The sequence below is a fragment of the Martes martes genome (genome assembly GCF_963455335.1).
Source record: "Martes martes genome assembly, chromosome: 8".
Lineage (NCBI taxonomy): Eukaryota > Metazoa > Chordata > Mammalia > Carnivora > Mustelidae > Martes > Martes martes.
This window is the reverse complement of record NC_137895.1, coordinates 127,216,620-127,236,159: the sequence shown is the minus strand read 5'-3', so window position 1 is coordinate 127,236,159 and position 19,540 is coordinate 127,216,620. Positions and strand designations below refer to the sequence as shown.

General features: G+C 43.1%; 1 protein-coding gene across 4 annotated transcripts in view; it reads left to right on the top strand.

Moving 5' to 3' along the window:
* Nucleotides 1-19,540, top strand: part of PRTFDC1 (phosphoribosyl transferase domain containing 1) — a 94,375-nt gene continuing 74,835 nt past the window's right edge. For 2 of the 4 annotated variants that reach the window (XM_080811310.1, XM_080811313.1), the window contains exons 1-3: nt 1-126; nt 9,544-9,650; nt 15,521-15,704. In XM_080811310.1, coding sequence (XP_080667436.1) covers nt 79-126; nt 9,544-9,650; nt 15,521-15,704 — 339 coding nt within the window. In that variant the 5' untranslated portion in view covers nt 1-78. Of the gene's footprint in view, nt 127-7,328; nt 7,410-8,618; nt 8,752-9,543; nt 9,651-15,520; nt 15,705-19,540 lie in introns of those variants that run through there. The other 2 variants (XM_080811311.1, XM_080811312.1) reach the window with 2 other exon arrangements.

Genomic DNA, 19,540 nt, shown 5'->3' with positions numbered 1-19,540 from the left:
CCCATCCCCCTCCCAGCCCTGCGCCGTCCCAGCTCCTTTCCGCGCCCTCCTTTCCTTCCCGCTTTCCCCGGGAGAAACATGGCCGGGAGCAGCGAGGAGGCGCCAGACTACGGACGAGGCGTCGTGGTAAATGCAAACTCCCGATTTCTGGGCTGAGTCGTGCGCTCCCCGCTCTCTGCCCTCCCCTCCCTCCTTGGCCCCCTCCTTTTAGATTAAATGCCTGAAATGCATTCGCGTGAAATGCGGGCGGGCCCCTGCTTTGTTCTCCCGTCCCGGAGCGGATGGCCTCCCTGCTCCCTTCCCAGCCGCCCCTCCCCGCGCGCGACCTGACCCTACACTCAACAGCCCTTCACCCGGTGTTCGCAGTGTCCCCCCCCTCCCTACTCCGCGCCCCTCCCTACCCGCCCGGGCCAGGAATCGGATACTCCGGCCCTGAGCCTGTGTGGTGCCGGGTCCCCACTCCCGCGAGGGAGGACAAGTCACCTTTGGGAGCGGGGCGGGTCCGTGAGGACCCTCGCGCTCTACTCGTGGGGGCTTCCCTCCCTTTGTGCTTCCTCCTGACCCCTCCAGCGCAGGCTTCCAGTTTTGTTTTCCAGAAGGATCCTGAAGCTTCTCGAGGGCAGCTAGGAATTTTAAAGTTGCTCAAATGGACGGAGTTTGAGCTTTGAAACGTGGGCTGGGACCCGGGGTCTTTGCAGAAGATCGACACAGGCTAGAGCCTCTGGAGAGTCAGTCTCTTTGTCAGCAAAAGGGAGACGCTGTGGCCTTGACCCTTTGAGTGAACTGGAAAGATTTTAAAATATCTATCTAGTAGTGTGTCGGGATGGGAAGATGTGGGATGATGGGTTCCCAGACCAGAGCCTCTTTATTCCTGGGACTCCCTCAAAGAGTCAATCAGAGGGTACCTATCTGTCAGTGTCCTGGAATCAAATCCGTTCTTGCCCTGTGGCTGCTGGCCTCTGCTCCCGGCTCCTGTCTATGAATGGTTTCTATAGAAGACGGTGGTTATTACTGTGTCAGGTGTGTGAGCAGGGGTGAGGGTGGAGAGTGGGGCTGACTTGCTGCATTAACACTTCTTTCTTCAGAGATCTGTGGTATTCACAGAGAACCTGTCTGTGATTATGCATGGATTACTGGAGTATGGGATTTGGGGAAGGAAACACCACACACTCAGACAGAACTCGTCAGGTTGAAATGTGTCGCTCAGTTCTCAATTTATCAGCAGAATATTTCTGTCTTCAAGAATGAGGAGTTCATTTATTTATTCATTCCACACCTGTTGCCTGTCCTGCCGGGTTTCCAGGTGTTGTTCTGGGCTCTGCAGATAGAGCAGGGAAAAACCAGACAAAGCTTCACTGGGCTTCCATTCTAGAGAAGGGACACAGACAAGCAAATAAAGAAGATAATTTTGCATAGTGATGTGTGCAATGAAAAGAAAAGAGAGTGATGAGACACAGAGTGATTGGAGGAGAGCTGTGGCACAGAGCTGTACTGTTTTTGCTCAAGTGGTCAGGAAGCCCTCTTAGCAGTGATATTTGAACTATGACCTGAGGGGTGAGTAGGCAGTGGCCATGTGAACGCCGATTGCAAAGAAATCAGTGTATCCTGAGAAGAAATCCTCACACCCAATTTATGCTTAAAAAAAAAAAAAAATCACTCCAGTTGCCATGAAGAGAATAGTCAGATCTGAGGGTGGGGGATGGGGACAAATGAAAGTCTAAAAAGGGAAATAAATTCAGTTCTTATTCTGGAAATAAGTTCAGTTCTTGAGTCTGTAAAAGGCCTCCAGGTCAAGATGCACTGCAGGTGCAAATTCATATTTGCAATTGAGGAGAGTGAGTGCGTAGACTTGGAAGTCTTCAGAAAATAGAAAAATATGATGCTTGGCTTGGATAGGAAGGCACCGTGAAAATGGGGCAAAAAAAAAATTATAAACTGCTGTTATGGGTAGAAACTTGGAAATTCCCACATGTAAGAGGCGGAGTGCCCAGCAGAAGTCGGATAAAGACAAGGAGAATGAATAGCAAAGCCCGAGAGGACAGACAGGGTGGTAGGCGTCTAGGGAAGGAAGTTTTGTGGAGGGGCGAGAGGACCCCTTAAGAGCATCAGATGCTGCAGGAAGAGCAAATAGGACAAAGATGGAAAAGAGGCCATTGTATTTAACAATTGCAAAGCCATTAGCCTTGAGAATCATTTAAACAACCATCCCATCAGTAGAATGGCTACAGTATAGCACTACTCTTTAATAATATATGCTCTTAGAAAGGAATTAGGTAAATTGATATGACTAATAAGATGGGCGGATTGTTAAAAATCTAAAAAGCAAATTATGGAAGAGTATAAATAGCCCAATCTATTAGTCTCAAAAGAAGCTCTCTGAGAAGCAAGGTAATTTTGTGAGAAAGACGGTGTAAGGCAGTGAGAGGACCTCATGAGAGGTTGGAAACAATGTGTAATGGGGATGGCCCCTGCATTTATGCTATTTTCTCCGGTAGAGCTTGGCATCGTCAGACGAACTCAAGCTGGATATAGGTAGGGAAGGCAAATTCAGAGTGAGTTCAGCGTGCTGGGGAAGCCCGTGGTTTCCAGGGTAGAAATGAAAGGCAAAGCTCAAGAATGTGCCTATATAGGGAAAATAGAGAACCCTCAAGGATGGTTGCAAAAAAACCAAAGGGTAGGTTTAGTACCAGTGGAGAAAGGGAGCAGGTAATGATAGCGAGCGTTTACTGAGCACTTACTGTGTGGTTTCCCTGTATTATTCATTAACTCCTTGCAAATCGTGAGGGAGGACTATAATGATCTCCGCTTTACAGAGGGGGAAACGGAGGCCCTGGGACATTAAAAAAATCCCCAGGGTCACATAACTAGCAAATGACACGACAGAAACAAAATTGAAGTCGGGTTTTACTTACGGTGCCACGTAGAAAGCGGTGATTGCAGGGAAGTCCTTCCGAGGTGGGACTGCCCTGGAAGATTGGATGTGGCATAAAGATGAAGTAGTTTGGGTTAAGGCAGGTGAAGGAGCCACCAGATATAGTGTCCAGTGGGATGATGGAGGCAGGTTTGGGGCTGTCCAGGAATGAGGTGCAGAAGAAAATTCTGAGTTGGTAGAAACTTTGTGAAGAAGATGGGGGGTGCATAGAGCCAGAGGACGTAAACATAAAATAAGAAGTATGGTTGGTGCAAAAGAAGGGACTATTAAGAGATTTAAGATGGCTGTGGCTACAAACGGCTCTCTGTTGAATCGGGGAGGGTAGGACATTAGTAGATTCTTAACAGTAAGCGGTAGGAAATGCTCATTGCCAAAAAAGAGTTGTAGACCCTGAGTTCAGAAACTTTGCTCAGGATTGAGTGGTCCCTTGATCTGGAAGCAGTGAAGTCACCAGCCCGTGATTAGCACATCTTTGTTCCCATTCAGGGAGAGATAAAGATCTCTACTCTCCTGGCCTTTTGGGACTAGGTTCTTAGATATGTTTTGTTTCTGCCAAAGCACTGTCAAGAGAATCATAGTTAATCCCTACGTAGTGAGTTTGGAAGGAGAAGAAGAAGAAAAAAATCTAAAATAATTGTTGTGTTTCTCTTATGGGTGTCCCCCGGCCAAAGTATTGGGGCAGTATTGGAGATAAGTAATCAGATAATCCTTTTAAAACCCAACTTTACCAGGTTGGGCGCCACAGAAGAGGAAGGCTTGTGTGATAACAAGGTGTCATTTGGTCTTTATAGGTCTTTATTCCTCTGGGAGCAGGATCTGGAGCCCCTCTTTTAAGGATCCGCTTCTACACATCGTCTCAGCGTATGATTTGAGGCGCCCATCACAGCGTGCCTCCTTGCCTGGGCCAGTTGATGTTTGATGTTCCAGTGTAGGGATTCCTGGAAGCAGAGCTGAGGGAGGAGACTCTTTTCCTCCCTGAGGGTCGAGGGGTAGATGTAAGCCTGAAAACTGGCAGCACCCATGGTCACTGCCTGAAGGAGAGAGACAGGCCCGGCCTGTGGGGCTCAGAGGCAGAGAGGAGCAGGGATTTGCTTTTTGTATGTGTTTCCAAATTACTTTTCTCTATGGGGGGTTGGGGGACCTGAAAAATGGTGCGAGAAATATACTAAGCAAAAAAATTATTTGTAATGGCTTAGAAGGCAGGTTTTCAATACACCTTCAAATGGGAAAAAAAGAGATGCCGAATGAATTCTGGGGTTTGAATTTTGTATAAAATGGCTCAGTTAATGTGTTTGTCACTTCCTCAGCCTAGCCATGCTTTGTGTCTTTGGACAGAGAAAGCATTGTTCTGACTAAACTTAGAGCATATTATCTGTGATACTGAAACTATTTAAAGATTTCTTGTTTTGATTTTTTAAAAAGCAGATGAATAACATAATTATCTACAATTCATAGCAGCCTCTGTTCCTTTAGCTTTGGGACTTATTTGCAATGCAATTTGCATGCACCATTAAGAATTACAAGGAGTAAACCAGTAGCTTCCCTTAAAAAAAAAATATTACTTTTTCTTCTCCAGGATAAGTGTACTCTTTAATCCCCATAGCCTGTTTCACCCATCCCCCCCACCTACTTCCCGCCTGGTAACCAGCATTTGTTCTCCAGAATTAAAGTCTGTGTCTTTTTTTTTTTTTTTTTAAGATTTTATTTATTTATTTGACAGACAGAGATCACAAGCAGGCAGAGAGGCAGGCAGAGAGATAGGAGGAAGCAGGCTCCCTGCTGAGCAGAGAGCCCGATGCGGGGCTTGATCCCAGGACCCTAAGATCATGACCTGAGCCGAAGGCAGAGGCTTTAACCCACTGAGCCACCCAGGCGCCCTAAAGTCTGTGTCTTGACTTGTCTCTCTCTCTGTCTTTATTTTTTCTTTGCATCTTTGTTCTATTTCTTAAATTCCACGTATGAGTGAGATCATATGGTATTTGTCTTCCTCTGACTTACTTCACCTAACATAATACTCTCTAGCTCTATCCGTGTTGTTGCAAATGGCGAGATTTCACTCTTTTTATGGCTGAGTAATATTCCTCTGTATATATACACCACATCTTTATATGTTCATCTGTCGATAGATACTTGGGCTGCCCCCCTAGTTTGGCTTTTGTGCATAATACTGCAGTAAATATTGGGGTGTCTGTATTGCTTTGAATTAGTGCTTTTGTATTTTGGAGATAAGTACCCAGTAGTGTGATTTCTGGATCGTAGGGTGGTTCTATTTTTAATATTTTGCAGAACCTCCATCCTGCTTTGCACAGTGGCTGCCCCAGTTTGCATTCCCACAAGCAGTGCACGAGGGTTTCTTTTTCCCCACATCCCTGCCAACACCTGTTGTTTAAAAACCAGTAGTTTATCTCTAATCATCTTTTTATCTCAACAAGGAAAACTTACTATTTCAGACTCATTGGAAAAGGCAAGTTTGGATTACAGAACAGTTTTAGAGAAATGTATTTCTTCTAGTTTTAAATGTGTAACTTTAACTAGGGTAACAAGACATTGGCAAATAGGTTGGAGGCCTATTTGTAAATTAATTCTCTATTAATTGATTCTGGAAAATTAATTCTGTTCTGTAAATTAATTAAGACTTTTAATTTGCAGGTTAACTCGTTATGTTTCAGCACACCTAGATGGTTAACCCTCACCGCATAAGTACTATAGATTAGAGGACGATGTGAGACTTTTATTTCCATGATATATCTCACGGACTCCTCACAATAGCCATGAATGACGGGCACTGACTCCATTTTATAGATGAACACACTGAGGCACAGAGAGTTAAAGCCTCAAATGAAGTCCCACACTATAAGCCCCACTCCCAACATGCACTGGATTTCTAAGTTTGAGTGCTTGACCACTGCGCCAGGCCACCTCTGACGACAGGTTACCATGACAGCTCTTATCAATAGGTTGATTTTGCCATTTGCTTATCATTCTTTTCTTCTTTTTGACATCAGTTACTAGGCACTTATTATACATCAGGAAATGTCCTAGGAGCTCTAAGTAAATTATCTCTCTCTCTCTCTTTCATTTTGTTTGTTTTTAAACAATAGACATGTGTTTCTGATAGTTCTGGAACTTGCAAGTCCAAGATCAATGTGCTGGTTGATTTCGTTCGTGGTTAGGACCCTCTTGCTGGCTCGTAGGTAACTGCCTTATTCTTCTCATTGTGTCCTCACATGGTGGGGAGAGAGAGAGAGAGAGAGAGGAAGAGGGGAGAGGGACAGGGGAGAGAGAGAGAAAAGAGAGCGAGCGAGTGCACGTCTGTGCTGGAGAGCTCCCTGGTTTTTTCTTGTAAGAGCACTAATTCCATCATGAGGGCTTCACTCTCATGACTTAATTATTTCCCAAAGGCCCCACCCCCTCATGTCATCACCAGGGGGGGTTAGGGCATCAATACCTGAATGGGGGGCACCAGTCCAGAGCACTGTAGACACAGCTTCTTTGCAGCAGCTTCTCAAATGGGGTTATTCCTGCCTGCTTTGGAGACTCACTGTTCTCTCTGAATCCTCACACCAAGCCTGACAATAGGTTTTATTGTGTCTTATTTAAAGGAGGGGGAAACTGAGTCTCGGGCAGGGTGAGTACTTTCCCTAGCATCACAGCCAGTAAGGGTCAGCACTAAGCTCTAGAACACAGAGAGGAATGTAGGCTCTGAGATGTAGCCAGAGCCCTGGGGGCGGGCAGTGGGGTGTTGGGGGCAGGGCAGTAAAGGATTTGCGTGGTGGGAAGAATGGGCTCAGAAGACCACTAGTTAATGGTGCCACCACCTGGAAGGGCTCCAGGAAGTGGAGTGGGGAGTGTGTGTGTGTGTGTGGTCTGGAAGGGGAGCCAGAAAATGCCGTGTACTTGAATGATCTCCCGGGGGCCTCATGCTGGTTGGGGTTCTTGTCTGGCCTCTACCGGGGCTTGCCAGGGGATCTTCAGCAGGCTCCTCACGTCCAGCCAGCGTTCAGGCTCTGACAGGGGACGGTGGTGTCAATGGTTACAGCAGGCCCAGGGAGGTCTCAGGGCCGGAAAAGAGAGTTGCTCTGTGCAAATTCAATAGCTGCACCCAGCCAATTTGCAGATAGAGGCAGAGCTTATGTGATACTTTTCAAATATGCAGATGGCACACACCATTTGGCCAACAGTCTGCCCCTGGTAGATTTCTAGAGCCTTGAGCCACAGTGCTCTTGATGTAAGGAGGCAAATCGAGACAAATCAGTTTGGGCTGGAGCTCGGGTAGTATTGGGTAATCTGTGGATGGAGAATGTGTCAGTCATTAGCCCACTGAGCATTTTTGAGCACTTACTGTATTCCAGATCAGTGTTCTGAGTGCCGGGGTCTCAACAGTGACTCAGACATGGTCCTTATCAGAAGGCACTGACGTTCTGGTGGGAGGAAACAAGACAAGAGCACACGGAGAGACATACGTGTGTCACACCCGGTGAGAACACATGCTGGGAAGAAAAGTAAAGCTAGGGAAGAGGGATATAGAGATGAGTAGGAAAGAAAGGGCGTGCTATTTTCTACAGGGGATCAGCTAAGTCCTCTCTGTGGAGGTGACATTGAAGTCGGGGCTTGACGGAAGTGAAGTGTAAGCCATGTAGAAATCTGGGGGAAGAGTATCATAGGCAAGAGATAGAGCAGGTGCAAAGCTGTTGAGATAGGAACATGCCTGGCATGTTCAAGGGTCAGCAAGAAGAACGTGGCTGACGCACAGCAAAGGAGGAAGAGAATGCTTGTAGATGAGTCAGAGAGGTGGCCCCCGTGGGCCATGGTGCGGACTCTGGGTAGTTCTTGGAGAGAAGTGGGAAGCCCCTGAAAGAAGACCAGTAGAAGATGGCAGCCATGTTGGACTGGGGTGGGGGTGCCAGGGTGGAAGGCAGGGAGGCAAGTCTGACAGCTATGGCAGTGGTCCCTGCAGAAGTGATGGTGGTGTGGACTGGGAGGTAGCAGTTGGGATGCTGACAGGTGGTCCTGGTTAAATTTTGAAGGAATTGATGATAGGATTTGCCAATGCGTTACATGACGGAATGAAAGGAAGAAGTCGACAACAACTCCAACATTTCGATCTGAGCAAGTAGAAAAATATGTTGTCCTTTGCTGAGATAGGGAAGGGATAAATTTGGAAGAAAATGCCCTTAGGTTTGGTTTGGCTGGCATTCCAGAACCCAGAACTGGGGTGGGTCTGGGTGGGGGCTGGACCATGAGTTGCCCTTCCAAAACCTGAGCTAAGGTTTTGAGTCCTGGATGAGGAAAAGGGCGGAGAGCTGGGGGACATGCCAGAATTAAATGAAGGGCAAATGGGTTCTATTACAGATAAGACCGAGTGAGCCAGAGGCTGGAGGAGGCAGGAGTCTTCTCAAGGAGCCTGAATGGGAGTCTTTGGAAAGACAGAGAGCTACGACCTCCCTGTCTATGAGGAGTTTGGGAGAGAAAATCAGAGGGTAGGAGCAGCTAGCAAGACCTCCAGAAATAAGTGAGGCCTGACCTGAGCTTCTGCGGGAGGGGGTTGAACATGGGATACAGAGAGACAGAGAGAGAGAGAGGGAAAGAGAAGGAGAGGATATAGGTGCAAGAAAGACAAATGAACAGAACACAGAGCTGGGAAAGGTCATGACTGGACTGAAGACCCGTCTGGGGATGGGAAGGTGATGATGTAAGGAACTGGGCTGCAAAATTAGGCTAGTTCTTCATGATGAAAGCTTCAGGTTGAACAGAGGAGCCCGATGGAAGGGTGCAGGAGTCATCAAAGGACAGGAACCCGCAAGACGGCCGTGGAATGAGTTGAGTGCTACCACTTCCCTGGTGTAGCCTTTCTCAGTGATCTGAAAGTAAAAGTAACTCACTCTTCACCTTCATTTTCTCTCCCACATCTTTGCTGTTCTAACCATAAAACTTTCACATCCAGTGCTAAGCAAGGGGAAGACTGGGTAGTACTCTATTCACTGCATGAATAGGCCAATTTTTTGGAACAATTTTTCCCAATAGGACTGACAGAAGTTCCCACCATAGTATATCATTCTGAAGTGTTTACTGTAATGACTAGACCACCCAGAGGTTTGTGTCTACACATTAATCCCAGGATACATGTACTTTAATAGGTAATTTTTCCCAGGCAGGTGAGGCATTTATAATGCATAGAAATGTAATAGCATATGTAATAACATTTATAATAATGTATGATCAGACTGTCCATATTTATAAGCCCCTAAGTCCAATATACTTATGAACATAGTGTTACCTATATTCATGATGCCATATAATTTAGATATAACAACCATTACAGACAATACTATCAGGCTAGCCATAAGACATCAAGTGGACATTTCTTTGTATGATGCCAAAAGGTAGGAGTGGAATTCTCTGTTCCTAGATCCTTTACCAGGTTTCGTGAAACAAATTACTTTCCCGCACTGGGCTTTTCACAGATTGACAGAATGTAATCTAATGTCATATTGATCATCAGATCTCATCTCTGTTTTTAATATTATTCCTTTTTTTTCCAAATGATACCCATTTTTACTTATTTATGTCTTACAAGGAAAATATTGTAACCAAGGTAATTTGACTTACAGATTATGGACGATTGGCCAGGATATGACTTGAATTTATTCACATACCCACAGCACTATTATGGGGATTTGGAATATGTCCTCATACCTCACGGCATCATTGTGGACAGGTGAGTGTTATTTCTTGTGTCAGTCTTGGTCCTGCCCTGGTTGGTCCCCTCTTGTGCGAATCATGTAATACACTTTACAACGCTATTCCTGAGTCCTTCTAGAAATAGTTCTGTGCCGATATATATATATTTTTTATTTGTCAGACAGATATCACAAGTAGGCAGAGAGGCAGGCAGAGAGAATGGAGGAAGCAGGCTCCCCGCTGAGCAGAGAGCCCTATGCGGGGCTCGATCCCAGAACCCTGGGATCATGATCCGAGCCAAAGGCAGAGGCTTTAACCCACTGAGCCACCCAAGTGCCCCAATATATTTTTAAGGGTATATGGGAATTCTTTTTTTTAAGATTTATATTTATTTATTTGAGAGAGAGAGTGAGAGAGAGCCTGAGAGGGGAGAAGGTCAGAGGGAGAAGTAGACTCCCCATGGAGCTGGGAGCCCAATGCAGGACTTGATCCCGGGAATCCGGGATCATGACCTGAGCAGAAGGCAGTTGCTTAACTAACTGAGCCATCCAGCTGCCCCTTGTGCCGATATTTTTAAGTTCTGTGCATATATATATGTGTGTGTATATATATATATATGTTATTATACATAACAGCCTCAAAATAACAATGTTCTGCACAAACTGATTAAAACAGGGTTTGGAAAGCATTGCTGTTTACCTGAGGACCTTTGTCTTACATTTTTCACAGACGCTTGAGTTAACCAGGGATAATTAACAGGTGAACTTTGCCTTCACGCGACACACCCCTGCAGCCCTGGCTTTTCCTGCAACTTGGCACATATCTCAGATCAAGCAGTGTATCACAGATCGGCCAGCCTGTGCCCGATTATGGTTTCCAGGCAGTGGTAATGTTTTGGGAATAGGCCTATTTTCAACTTAAAAATATCTGCACAGAACTATTTCTAGAACACTATTTCTAGGTCTCTCTGACCCGTCTATGTAGAGATACTTTAGCTCCTTCTTAGCCAACTGGCTTTCTAAAAGCCAACATTTTCTCGCCTGTTGTAAGCCCTTAAGTCACCATTTGTGTCTTGGTTTTCAGAGAGCATCCTTCACTTGAGCCCACCCTAAGCATCAGGATTTAAAGGTCATACCCCTTTCACAAAACTGCCTAATGCCCAGACTATAATCATTCCATGTACTTCTCTTTTTTCTTGTACGAAGATCAAATACTTAAGCCTTCACATTTACATGAAAAGCAAGTCTCACAGTGCATTCCCAGGAACACAGAGACTCTTTAGACACCCAGAAATGGGGGCAGAAGAGGCACTGGGGAGTAGGAGCAGATAGAAACTTTGGAAGCTCCACGCTACCTTTTGTTCTTAAACCATAGTACTTCTGCCCCTATTTTTAAAAAATCTGTTATATTCTTCTGAGTTAATATTTAACTTTATGAAACAAGTCCTTAGCCAAAGTAAAGTTTGGAAAACACTAGATAGTCACTATTCCCAGGATATTATCTTTCCATCAATTCCTGTCCATAGCAAAAGGAAATGTCATTCTTTCACTCCAAGATTTTTCCATTGGATAAGACTGGGATATTGCATGTCCTCTCAAACTATAGTATATTATTAAAATAAGGTCTAGTTTGGAGTCTCTCATGGCCTAAGATGGCTTTCCATGGAATACAAGTTGCAATCCTCAGAGGGAACAAAATGTTCTGTGATCAAAGAAACTTGGGAAATTTTGCACGTCTCAAATGGCCAGATCCCCCTGTTAGCAATTTATATTGAAGATACAGAAATTCCTGCAAAAAAAAAGAAAAAAAAGGAAGAAACCGGCTTGACTTTAACAATTAAACCAACCTTTCTTGTGCAGTGGAGTCCTTGCATTCAGCGTACCTCTTAATAACTCAGAGGCATTTTCCCCTTAACACCAGTTTGGGAACCCCCTGGTTTAAACAAATTCCTGCGTTTCTCACCTACATTTTATGACTATAGTTAATTGCATCCTGATCTAGTACATGATGGGGCCCTGCTAAGACTACACGAAGCCAGTTCCCGGTACAGGAGACTTAACCAGTGAACTTGTTAAAATGTGTATTTTTTTTAAGCTCTTATTTATTCATGAGAGAGAGAGAGAGAGGAGAAGGAAAGGGAGAGGGACAGGGATTCTATGCTGAGCGCGGAACCCAGCATGGGGCTCGATCCCATGACCCCGAGATCATGACCTGAGTCAAAAGCAGGAGTCAGATGCACAATCCATTGAGACACCCAGGCACCCCATAAAATGTATATTCTTATGCTTTTTATGTCTGGAAATTCTGATTCAGTGGTCTGAGGTGGGGCCCAGGAATGAATTTATTAAGTGTAATTTACATACTACAGAATTCACCCACTGTAGGTCAATGATTCAATGATGTCTAGTAAATGTTTATGGTAGGGCAAGCACAATCATCATTTTACAGTATGTCTATCATCCACAAAAGTTTGTTTGCTATCAGTCCCTATTCCTACTTCCAGGATCAGGCAGTCACTAGTCTGATTCATTTCTCTATAAATTTGTCTTTTCTGAACGTTCCATATAAGTTAAATCCTACCATATCTAGATACTGATTTACCAATCAGTGGTTATTTGGATGTCTAATTTGGGGCTACTATGAACAATGAATCTATAAAAATTCGCATGTAAGTCTTTGTGTGGATATACCTGTTCATTTCTCTTGGATGGTTTCCTTGGAGTGGTATTCTGGGTTTCATGGTTAAGTTTAAGAAACTGCCAATTATTTCCAGAGTGACTGTACCGTTTTACATTTCTCCAGCAAGGATGAGGATTCCAGTTTCTCCATGTGGTTACCAACATTTAGTATCTTCTGTCCTTTTGACTATAGCCATGCTTGTGGATATATGAAAGTATCTCATTGTGGGTTTTTTTTTTTTTGAAGATTTTATTTATTTATTTGACAGAGATTACAAGTAGGCAGAGAGGCAGGCAGAGAGAGAGGAGGAGGCAGGCTTCCCGCTGAGCAGAGAGCCAATGCGGGCCTCCATCCCAGGACCCTGGGATCATGACCTGAGCCGAAGGCAGAGGCTTTAACCCACTGAGCCACCCAGGCGCCCCTCTCTCATTGTGATTTTAATTTGCCTTTTCCTATTGTTTAGTGTGCTTGTTAGCTATTTGTGTTTTCTTTGAAGAGATGACCATTGAAGTCTTCTGCCATTTTTACACTGAGTGGGTTGTTTGTCTTCCTACTGAGTTGTAAGGGTTCTTTATATATTCTCGATATAAGTCCTTTACCAGATTTATTATTTTTGAATACAGCACCCCCCATCTGTGGCTTGTTTTTTTATTTTCTTATCTGTATCTTTCAAGAAGAATGTTAGATGAAGTATTCTATAAATGCTAATTAGGTCCAGTTGAGTGATGGTACTGTGTGGTTCAGCTATATCCTTAGTGATTTTCTGACTGCGGGATCTGTCAATGACTGAGAGAGGGGTATTGAGATCTCCAACTGCAGTAATGGATTTATTTATTTCTTGTAGTTTTGTCAGTTTTTTGACACTCTGTTGTTAGGTGCACGCAGATTAAGGATTGCTAGGTCTTCTTGGCAGATTGACCTCTTTATTAGTATATAATGCCCTCTTTATTCCTGATAATTTCCTTGCTCTGAGATCTGCTTTGTCTGAAAGCAATAAGCTACTCCTGCTTTCTTTCGATTAGTGTTAATATGGTATGTCCTTCTCCATTCTTTTACTTTTAATCTATCAGTATCTTTATATTTATAGACAACATATGTTAGGGTCTTTTTTTGCAAATCCACTCAGACAGTCTCTGTCTTTTGATTGGTATATTTAGATCATTCACATTTAAAGTGATTATTGATGTAGCTTGTTTAGTATCTACCATATTTGTAATTATTTTCTGTTCATTGCCCTTGTTCTTTGGTTTTGTTTTTTGGTTTTTGGGTTGTTGGGGTGTGTTTTTTCTTTTTTTGTCTTCCACTCTGTGGAATCTGTCCCCCCGCCCCGCCATGGATTGTGGCCTCTTATAATACGCAGTTTATTTTTCTTGTTTTTACTTGTAAACCTCACTTACTAGGACTTACCCCTGTGTCTGAATAGTTTAGTCTTCAGTCTAAGATTGGTTAGAGATTGTACTCAAGCATCTCAAACCCACTAAGCTTCTACTTTCTGCTGACAAACGTGTGTGGGCCTGGCAAGCACTTTCAAATTCCCAGCCTTTCCAAGTCTTCCCTGACTTTTATTGTTTCTTCTGTTGTTTCTTGTGCTTTCTTGTGTCCAAGAAAGCTTACAGGCTCCATCATTCAGGAATGTATAGGTAGCTGGTCCCATGCTGGTCTCTGCTGAGCATATGCATAGCTTCTAGTCAACTTGGGATATATGAAGAGTATATCGTCTGTCCCTCTCCCCTGACGCTAACCTCCCAGAACTCCCTATCAAATCCCCAACTAGACTAGTCTGCTAGTTGCTCAAACAGGACTGCAACTTCATGATAATGGGGCCATTGGCTCTCCCTGTTCACCGGCTACCAAGATAGCCATGCTAACTGGCAGTGCTCCCTATGAGGGGAGCTCCTTCTGGTAGTGCCCCGCCCTGGTTGAACTACCTGGTTGAACAATGGAGCTGATGTGGGGTGCAGGGAGATGGGCGCACTCTCTGGCGAGGATGCCACAGACTTGTCCTGTTTCTACCCATAGTTCAGTATTTTCAGGAATAAATGATTCTCAGTTTGTTATATGTCTCTGGTTAACTTCCAGAGTGCTGAAATGGTTGTTTTCGACAGTTTTATCTAGCTTTATAGTTACTTTTTCGTGGAGCGAAATGTGTTGACTATCTCACTCTGTTATGCTGAAAACAAATGTCCCTTTTTGCAGACTATCTATCTGGCAGGCTGATGTCCCTTTTCTCAATGAGCATGTTTTGAGAAACATTGTCTGAAACCATGGTTGCCATTTAATATGTATAAGTTTATGCATATGTATGTGTATATACACATATATAACTTATATATAAAATATATTAGGCAATATATGAGATATGTGGAACATATTTAATATAATGCTTTATAGATACAGATATAGATACATATACATATATATGTGCATGTATATATATATGTGTGTGTATATATATATATTCAAATCATTCATTTATCACATTTTAAATCTAATTCTATTTGAAGTGCCAGTAGGAATTTTTTTAAATATGCACCTTAGCTCCTGCCTCCATTCAAGATTTTAATGTTGTATGGATGCGTGGACAATGAAACAATTAGAAAAAATACAGTGACAGTTCCAAATCAGGCTTTGGGTGCCAGCTCGAGGCTGCAGTGTTGTCTAGCTCCAGAAAGTCATCATTCGCATGGTGCGCCCTGGAAATGGTGCCCCCCGGAATTGTACCCTGAGCTCCTTTCACATAGGTAATGTGCTATCTTTGTCAAGTAGAAGACAGAAGTAATTCTTTTGACAGTTTCTGTGGGCTTGACTTTTCTTCCAGTCTCTTCTAACGCTGTAAGGTGAGTCATTCTCCATGTCCTCCCTCTTTGCTATGACGTGAGCATAACATCACCAGGTACCTTCATAGCATTGTTAACAACCAGGCTCTGCAGTGATAAAATAATAGCATTTGTGATCTTTGACATGTATTTTACACCTTACCCGTGTTTGTGACACCGAGGAGCAAAAATATACGAGGGATGATATGGTTATCAGAAATAATGTTTTGAACACTCTCTCTTTGTCCAGCTTTAACAAAGCTTCCTTATCTGTAGGCTTCTGTCGCCCAAGCTCTCCTCCACGATCCCCTGTGTAATCTAATATGGGTTATGCATCATGCCTTTTTTTGAAAGGGAAAAAAAATACTCAGAAGTACTTATGCCTTAATATATCTTTTAATCCCTCTTTCAGAACTGAACGGCTGGCTAAGGATATTATGAAAGACATAGGATACTGTGACATTATGATTCTGTGTGTGCTTAAAGGAGGTTACAAGTTCTGTGCCGATCTCGTAGAACACCTTAAGAACATCAGTCGAAATTCAGACAGATTTGTCTCTATGAAGGTTGATTTCATCAGACTAAAAAGTTACAGGGTAAGTTCTTAATTCCGTTTTCATTTTATAATGTTTAGAATAAAGAATTTTCTAGAATTAAAGAATTGATAATCTGGTAAAAACGAAGAATGTCGTTTTTTAAATTTGCAAGATACTGCAAGCTAAAATTAAAATAATGTTGTTTGAGCAGAGAAAAAAACCCTCTTTCTGTTATCACATATACGGAAAGAGGCTTCAGGAATGATTCATGCTTTCTTTTATGGTTATAAAGCTGAGTGGTTATTTCCTGATGACTAGCCTCACAGATGAGTGTGTTAACAATGACTGTTAAGAAAGTCCAGTGAGTGCTGACATGTTTCCGGTCTGGATGTCACCGTTGGCCCTAGAGACCTGTGGGAGAGTGTCCAGCCCAGAGAGGACAGTATTAGTGCTGGGGTGGCTGCAGTCACGGCCTGGAAGTGGAGAAGGGAAGTCTGTGGGACAATGAGTTACCAAGTGCAATGAGCCAAAATCAAAGAGCCTCCAACAGAAGGCCCCTCCACCAGTCTGTACCGGGGCTTTCTTGGCCCACACTGGACAGACCATGGGAGAGTATCCTCCAAAAATGTCATCCCCTTGGTCTTCCCTCTTCTATGATATGACCTTCTGTGATGCTTTTGGGTTCAACGTATCATTAAAACTAGCCCACTACTCGGTGAGGAACTGTTGGAGTCAAAATCACAAAAGCATTTTCTGATTAAACTAGCTTGACACATTTTAATTCACTCTTCAAATTGGTTTTCTATTGCTATGTGGCAGAATCATCCCGAACTTGGCGGTTTAGGCCAACACACATTTATCATCTCAGTTTCTCTAGGTCAGCCATCCAGGCACGTGTTCTCTGCTCAAGAGTCTTCCCAGGCTGAAACCAAGACATTAGCCAGGGTGGGATCTCAGATCTCACCTGAGGTTTACGGATGACTGACCTTTCCAAGATCCTTCATTGGCAAAAGATCCCTGGTTGTTGACAGAATTCCGTCTCTGCTTCCCTGCTGGAGACACTTTCAGCTCCTACAGGCTGCCCTTGGGGTCTTTGCTCCATGCCCTCCCCACCCAACACTGGGCAGTTCCCAGCACAGCAGAACCTTTCCATTTAGTGAGGGCTAACGCTGACCTGGGGTGCATGGGTGACTCAGTTGGTTGAGTCTTGATTTCGGCTCAGGTCATGATCTCCGGGTCATGAGATCCAGCCCTGAGATGGGCTCCACACTCAGCACAGCGTCTGCTTCCCGAAGTTTACTAGTTCCACCCACACTCACGTGGAGGAGATTAAACCGGGTGTGTACGCCAGGGAACAGATGGGCGTGTGCCTTAGGGTTCTGCTTTCTACTCTCAGTGATTCAGTTCTTCAGCTCTTGAGCAGCTGGTGGATTATTATCAGTTCTTGAGACACTCTGTATTCTCCCGATGACTTCTAAGCTGTTTTTTATAGACAACTTAACCTTCAATTGTTGGTTTCATCTTCTGGAAACCTGTTCTTTAGGTTCCTTTCATCCTAGATTAAGTCGCCGTGCTTCCATGTAAGATTCTTTTTCTCATTTACTTGGCTCTGAGTCTTACTGGATTTTTCCCCCCGAAAACAGCTTTTAAAAATTAAAGTCAAATGTGTTTTAGTATAATTCATGTGTAGGAGAAATTACCTGTTTTAGTTTACAGTTTTATAAGTTTTGACAATTGCATACAGACATGGAAATCACCACAATCAAGATACAGAACATTCCTCTCCATAAAAAATGGCCTTGTGTCCCTTTGTACTTTGCAGTCAACTCTTTCCTCATCTCCTGGAAACCACGGATACATTTTCTGTCCCTAGAGTTTTGCTCTTTCCAGAATGTCATATAATGTAATGACATACCAGGTAGCCTTAGTACGTCTGTAAATCTTAGCATAACCATTTGATATTCATCCATGTTGTTATGTATACCAGAAGTTTATTTCTTCTGATTGTCAAATACAATTTCATTATGTGGATATATCACAGTTTTAAAATCATTTATCAGAGGCACTTGGGTGGAGCAGTCAGTTAAGTGTCCAGCTCTTGGTTTCGGCTCAGGTAGTGATCTCAGGGTCGTGAGATCGAGCCCTGTGATGGACTCCACGCTCAGCACGGAGTCTGCTTGTGATTCTTTCTCTCTCTCCCTCTCTCCCTCTACCCCTCCCCTTGTGCACTCTCTCTCTATCTAAAATAAATAAATAAATCTTTAAATTTTTTAAAAAATAATTTAAAATAATTTATCAGCTGAAGATGGAGATGATTATGAACACAGCTATTATAAATATTCACATGCAAGTTTTTGTGTGTACTTATATCTGCATTTGTCTTGAGTTAATTTCTCTAGAGATTGCTTAGTCATATGGTGAGTATATATAAGAAATTACCAAACAGTTTTTTAGAAGGATTGAATAAATTTGCATCCCCACTAGCAGTAGATGAGAGTTCCAGTTCCTCCATATTTTCCACAGCATTTGGTATTGCTGGTTTCCCCCACCCCTTTTTTCCTCTATTTTACCCATTTGAATAGATAGGTGATAATGGCTCATTGTGGTTTTGATTTGCATTTCCCTAAGGAATAATGATATCAAGCATGCTTTCATTTGCTTATTTGCTATTTATATAGGTTCTTTGTTGAAGTGTTTGTTCAGTGTCTTGCTTATTTCAATAATTTGGGTCATATGTTTTCTTATTATTGAGTTTTGAGAGTTCTTTATATATTTTAGCCACAAATCCTTCATAAAGGATTTGTGTTTTGTATATATTTTCAAGCTAGTGGGCTGTTCTTTCATTTTCATGATAGTATTCTGTTTTTTTTTTCAAAGTGTATAATTGAAACATTTTTTATGAATTCTCAATTTATCAATTTTTTCTTTTATGGTTCATGCTTTTTGTGTATCTAAGTAATCTTTGCCTTATCCAAGGTCACAAAGATTTTCTTTTCTGTTTTCTTTGAGAAGTTCATAGTTTTGGGTGCATGGGTGGCTCAGGTGGTTAAGTGTCTGTCTTTGGCTCAGGTCATGATCTCCAGATCCTGGGACTGAGACCCATGTCAGGTTCCCAGCTCTGCGGGGAGTCTGCTTCTTCCTCGCCCTCTGCCTCTTCCCCTGCTTGTGCTCTCACTTTCTCTCTGTCTCTCTCAAATGAATAAATAAGAGAAAAAAATATTAATAAGTTTCATAGTTTTGATTTATTTTTTTAAAGATTTTATTTATTTATTTGAAGAGAGAGAAAGAGCACAAGGTAGGGGTAGGAGAGGGAGAAGGGAGGCTGATGCAGGACAGTTTTAATTTAAATCTAGGTATATGATCTATGTCATGTTAATTTGTTAATATGGTACTTTTTTTTTTTTTAAGCAAGTGAATGTCTGTTTGTTCCAGGATCATCTGATGAAAACACTGTCCTTTCCCATTGTATTGTCTTTGCTATTTCACTGAAAATCACTTGACTGTACAAGTATGGGTCCTTTTCTGGACACTCTGTCTAGTTCAGTCTATCTATATGCTTAACCTTTTGTCAATACCACACTGTTCTGATTACTGTGGCTCTATAATTGGTCTGGAAATCAGGGAGCATATGTCTTCTAACTTTGTTCTAAGATTTTATTTATTTATTTGAGATAGAGAGAGAAAGCCCAAGCAGAGAAGAGGGTCAGAGGGAGAGGAAGCAGGCTCCCCGCTGAGGAGAGGCTTGATCCCAGGACCTGGAGATCTTGACCTGAGCCAAAGGCAGATGCTTAATCATCTGAGCCACCCAGGTGCCCCTAACAGGTTGTTTTGTACAAATCAACAATATGATTTTAAATTCTACATGGAATGGGGCGCCTGGGTAGCTCAGTTGGTTA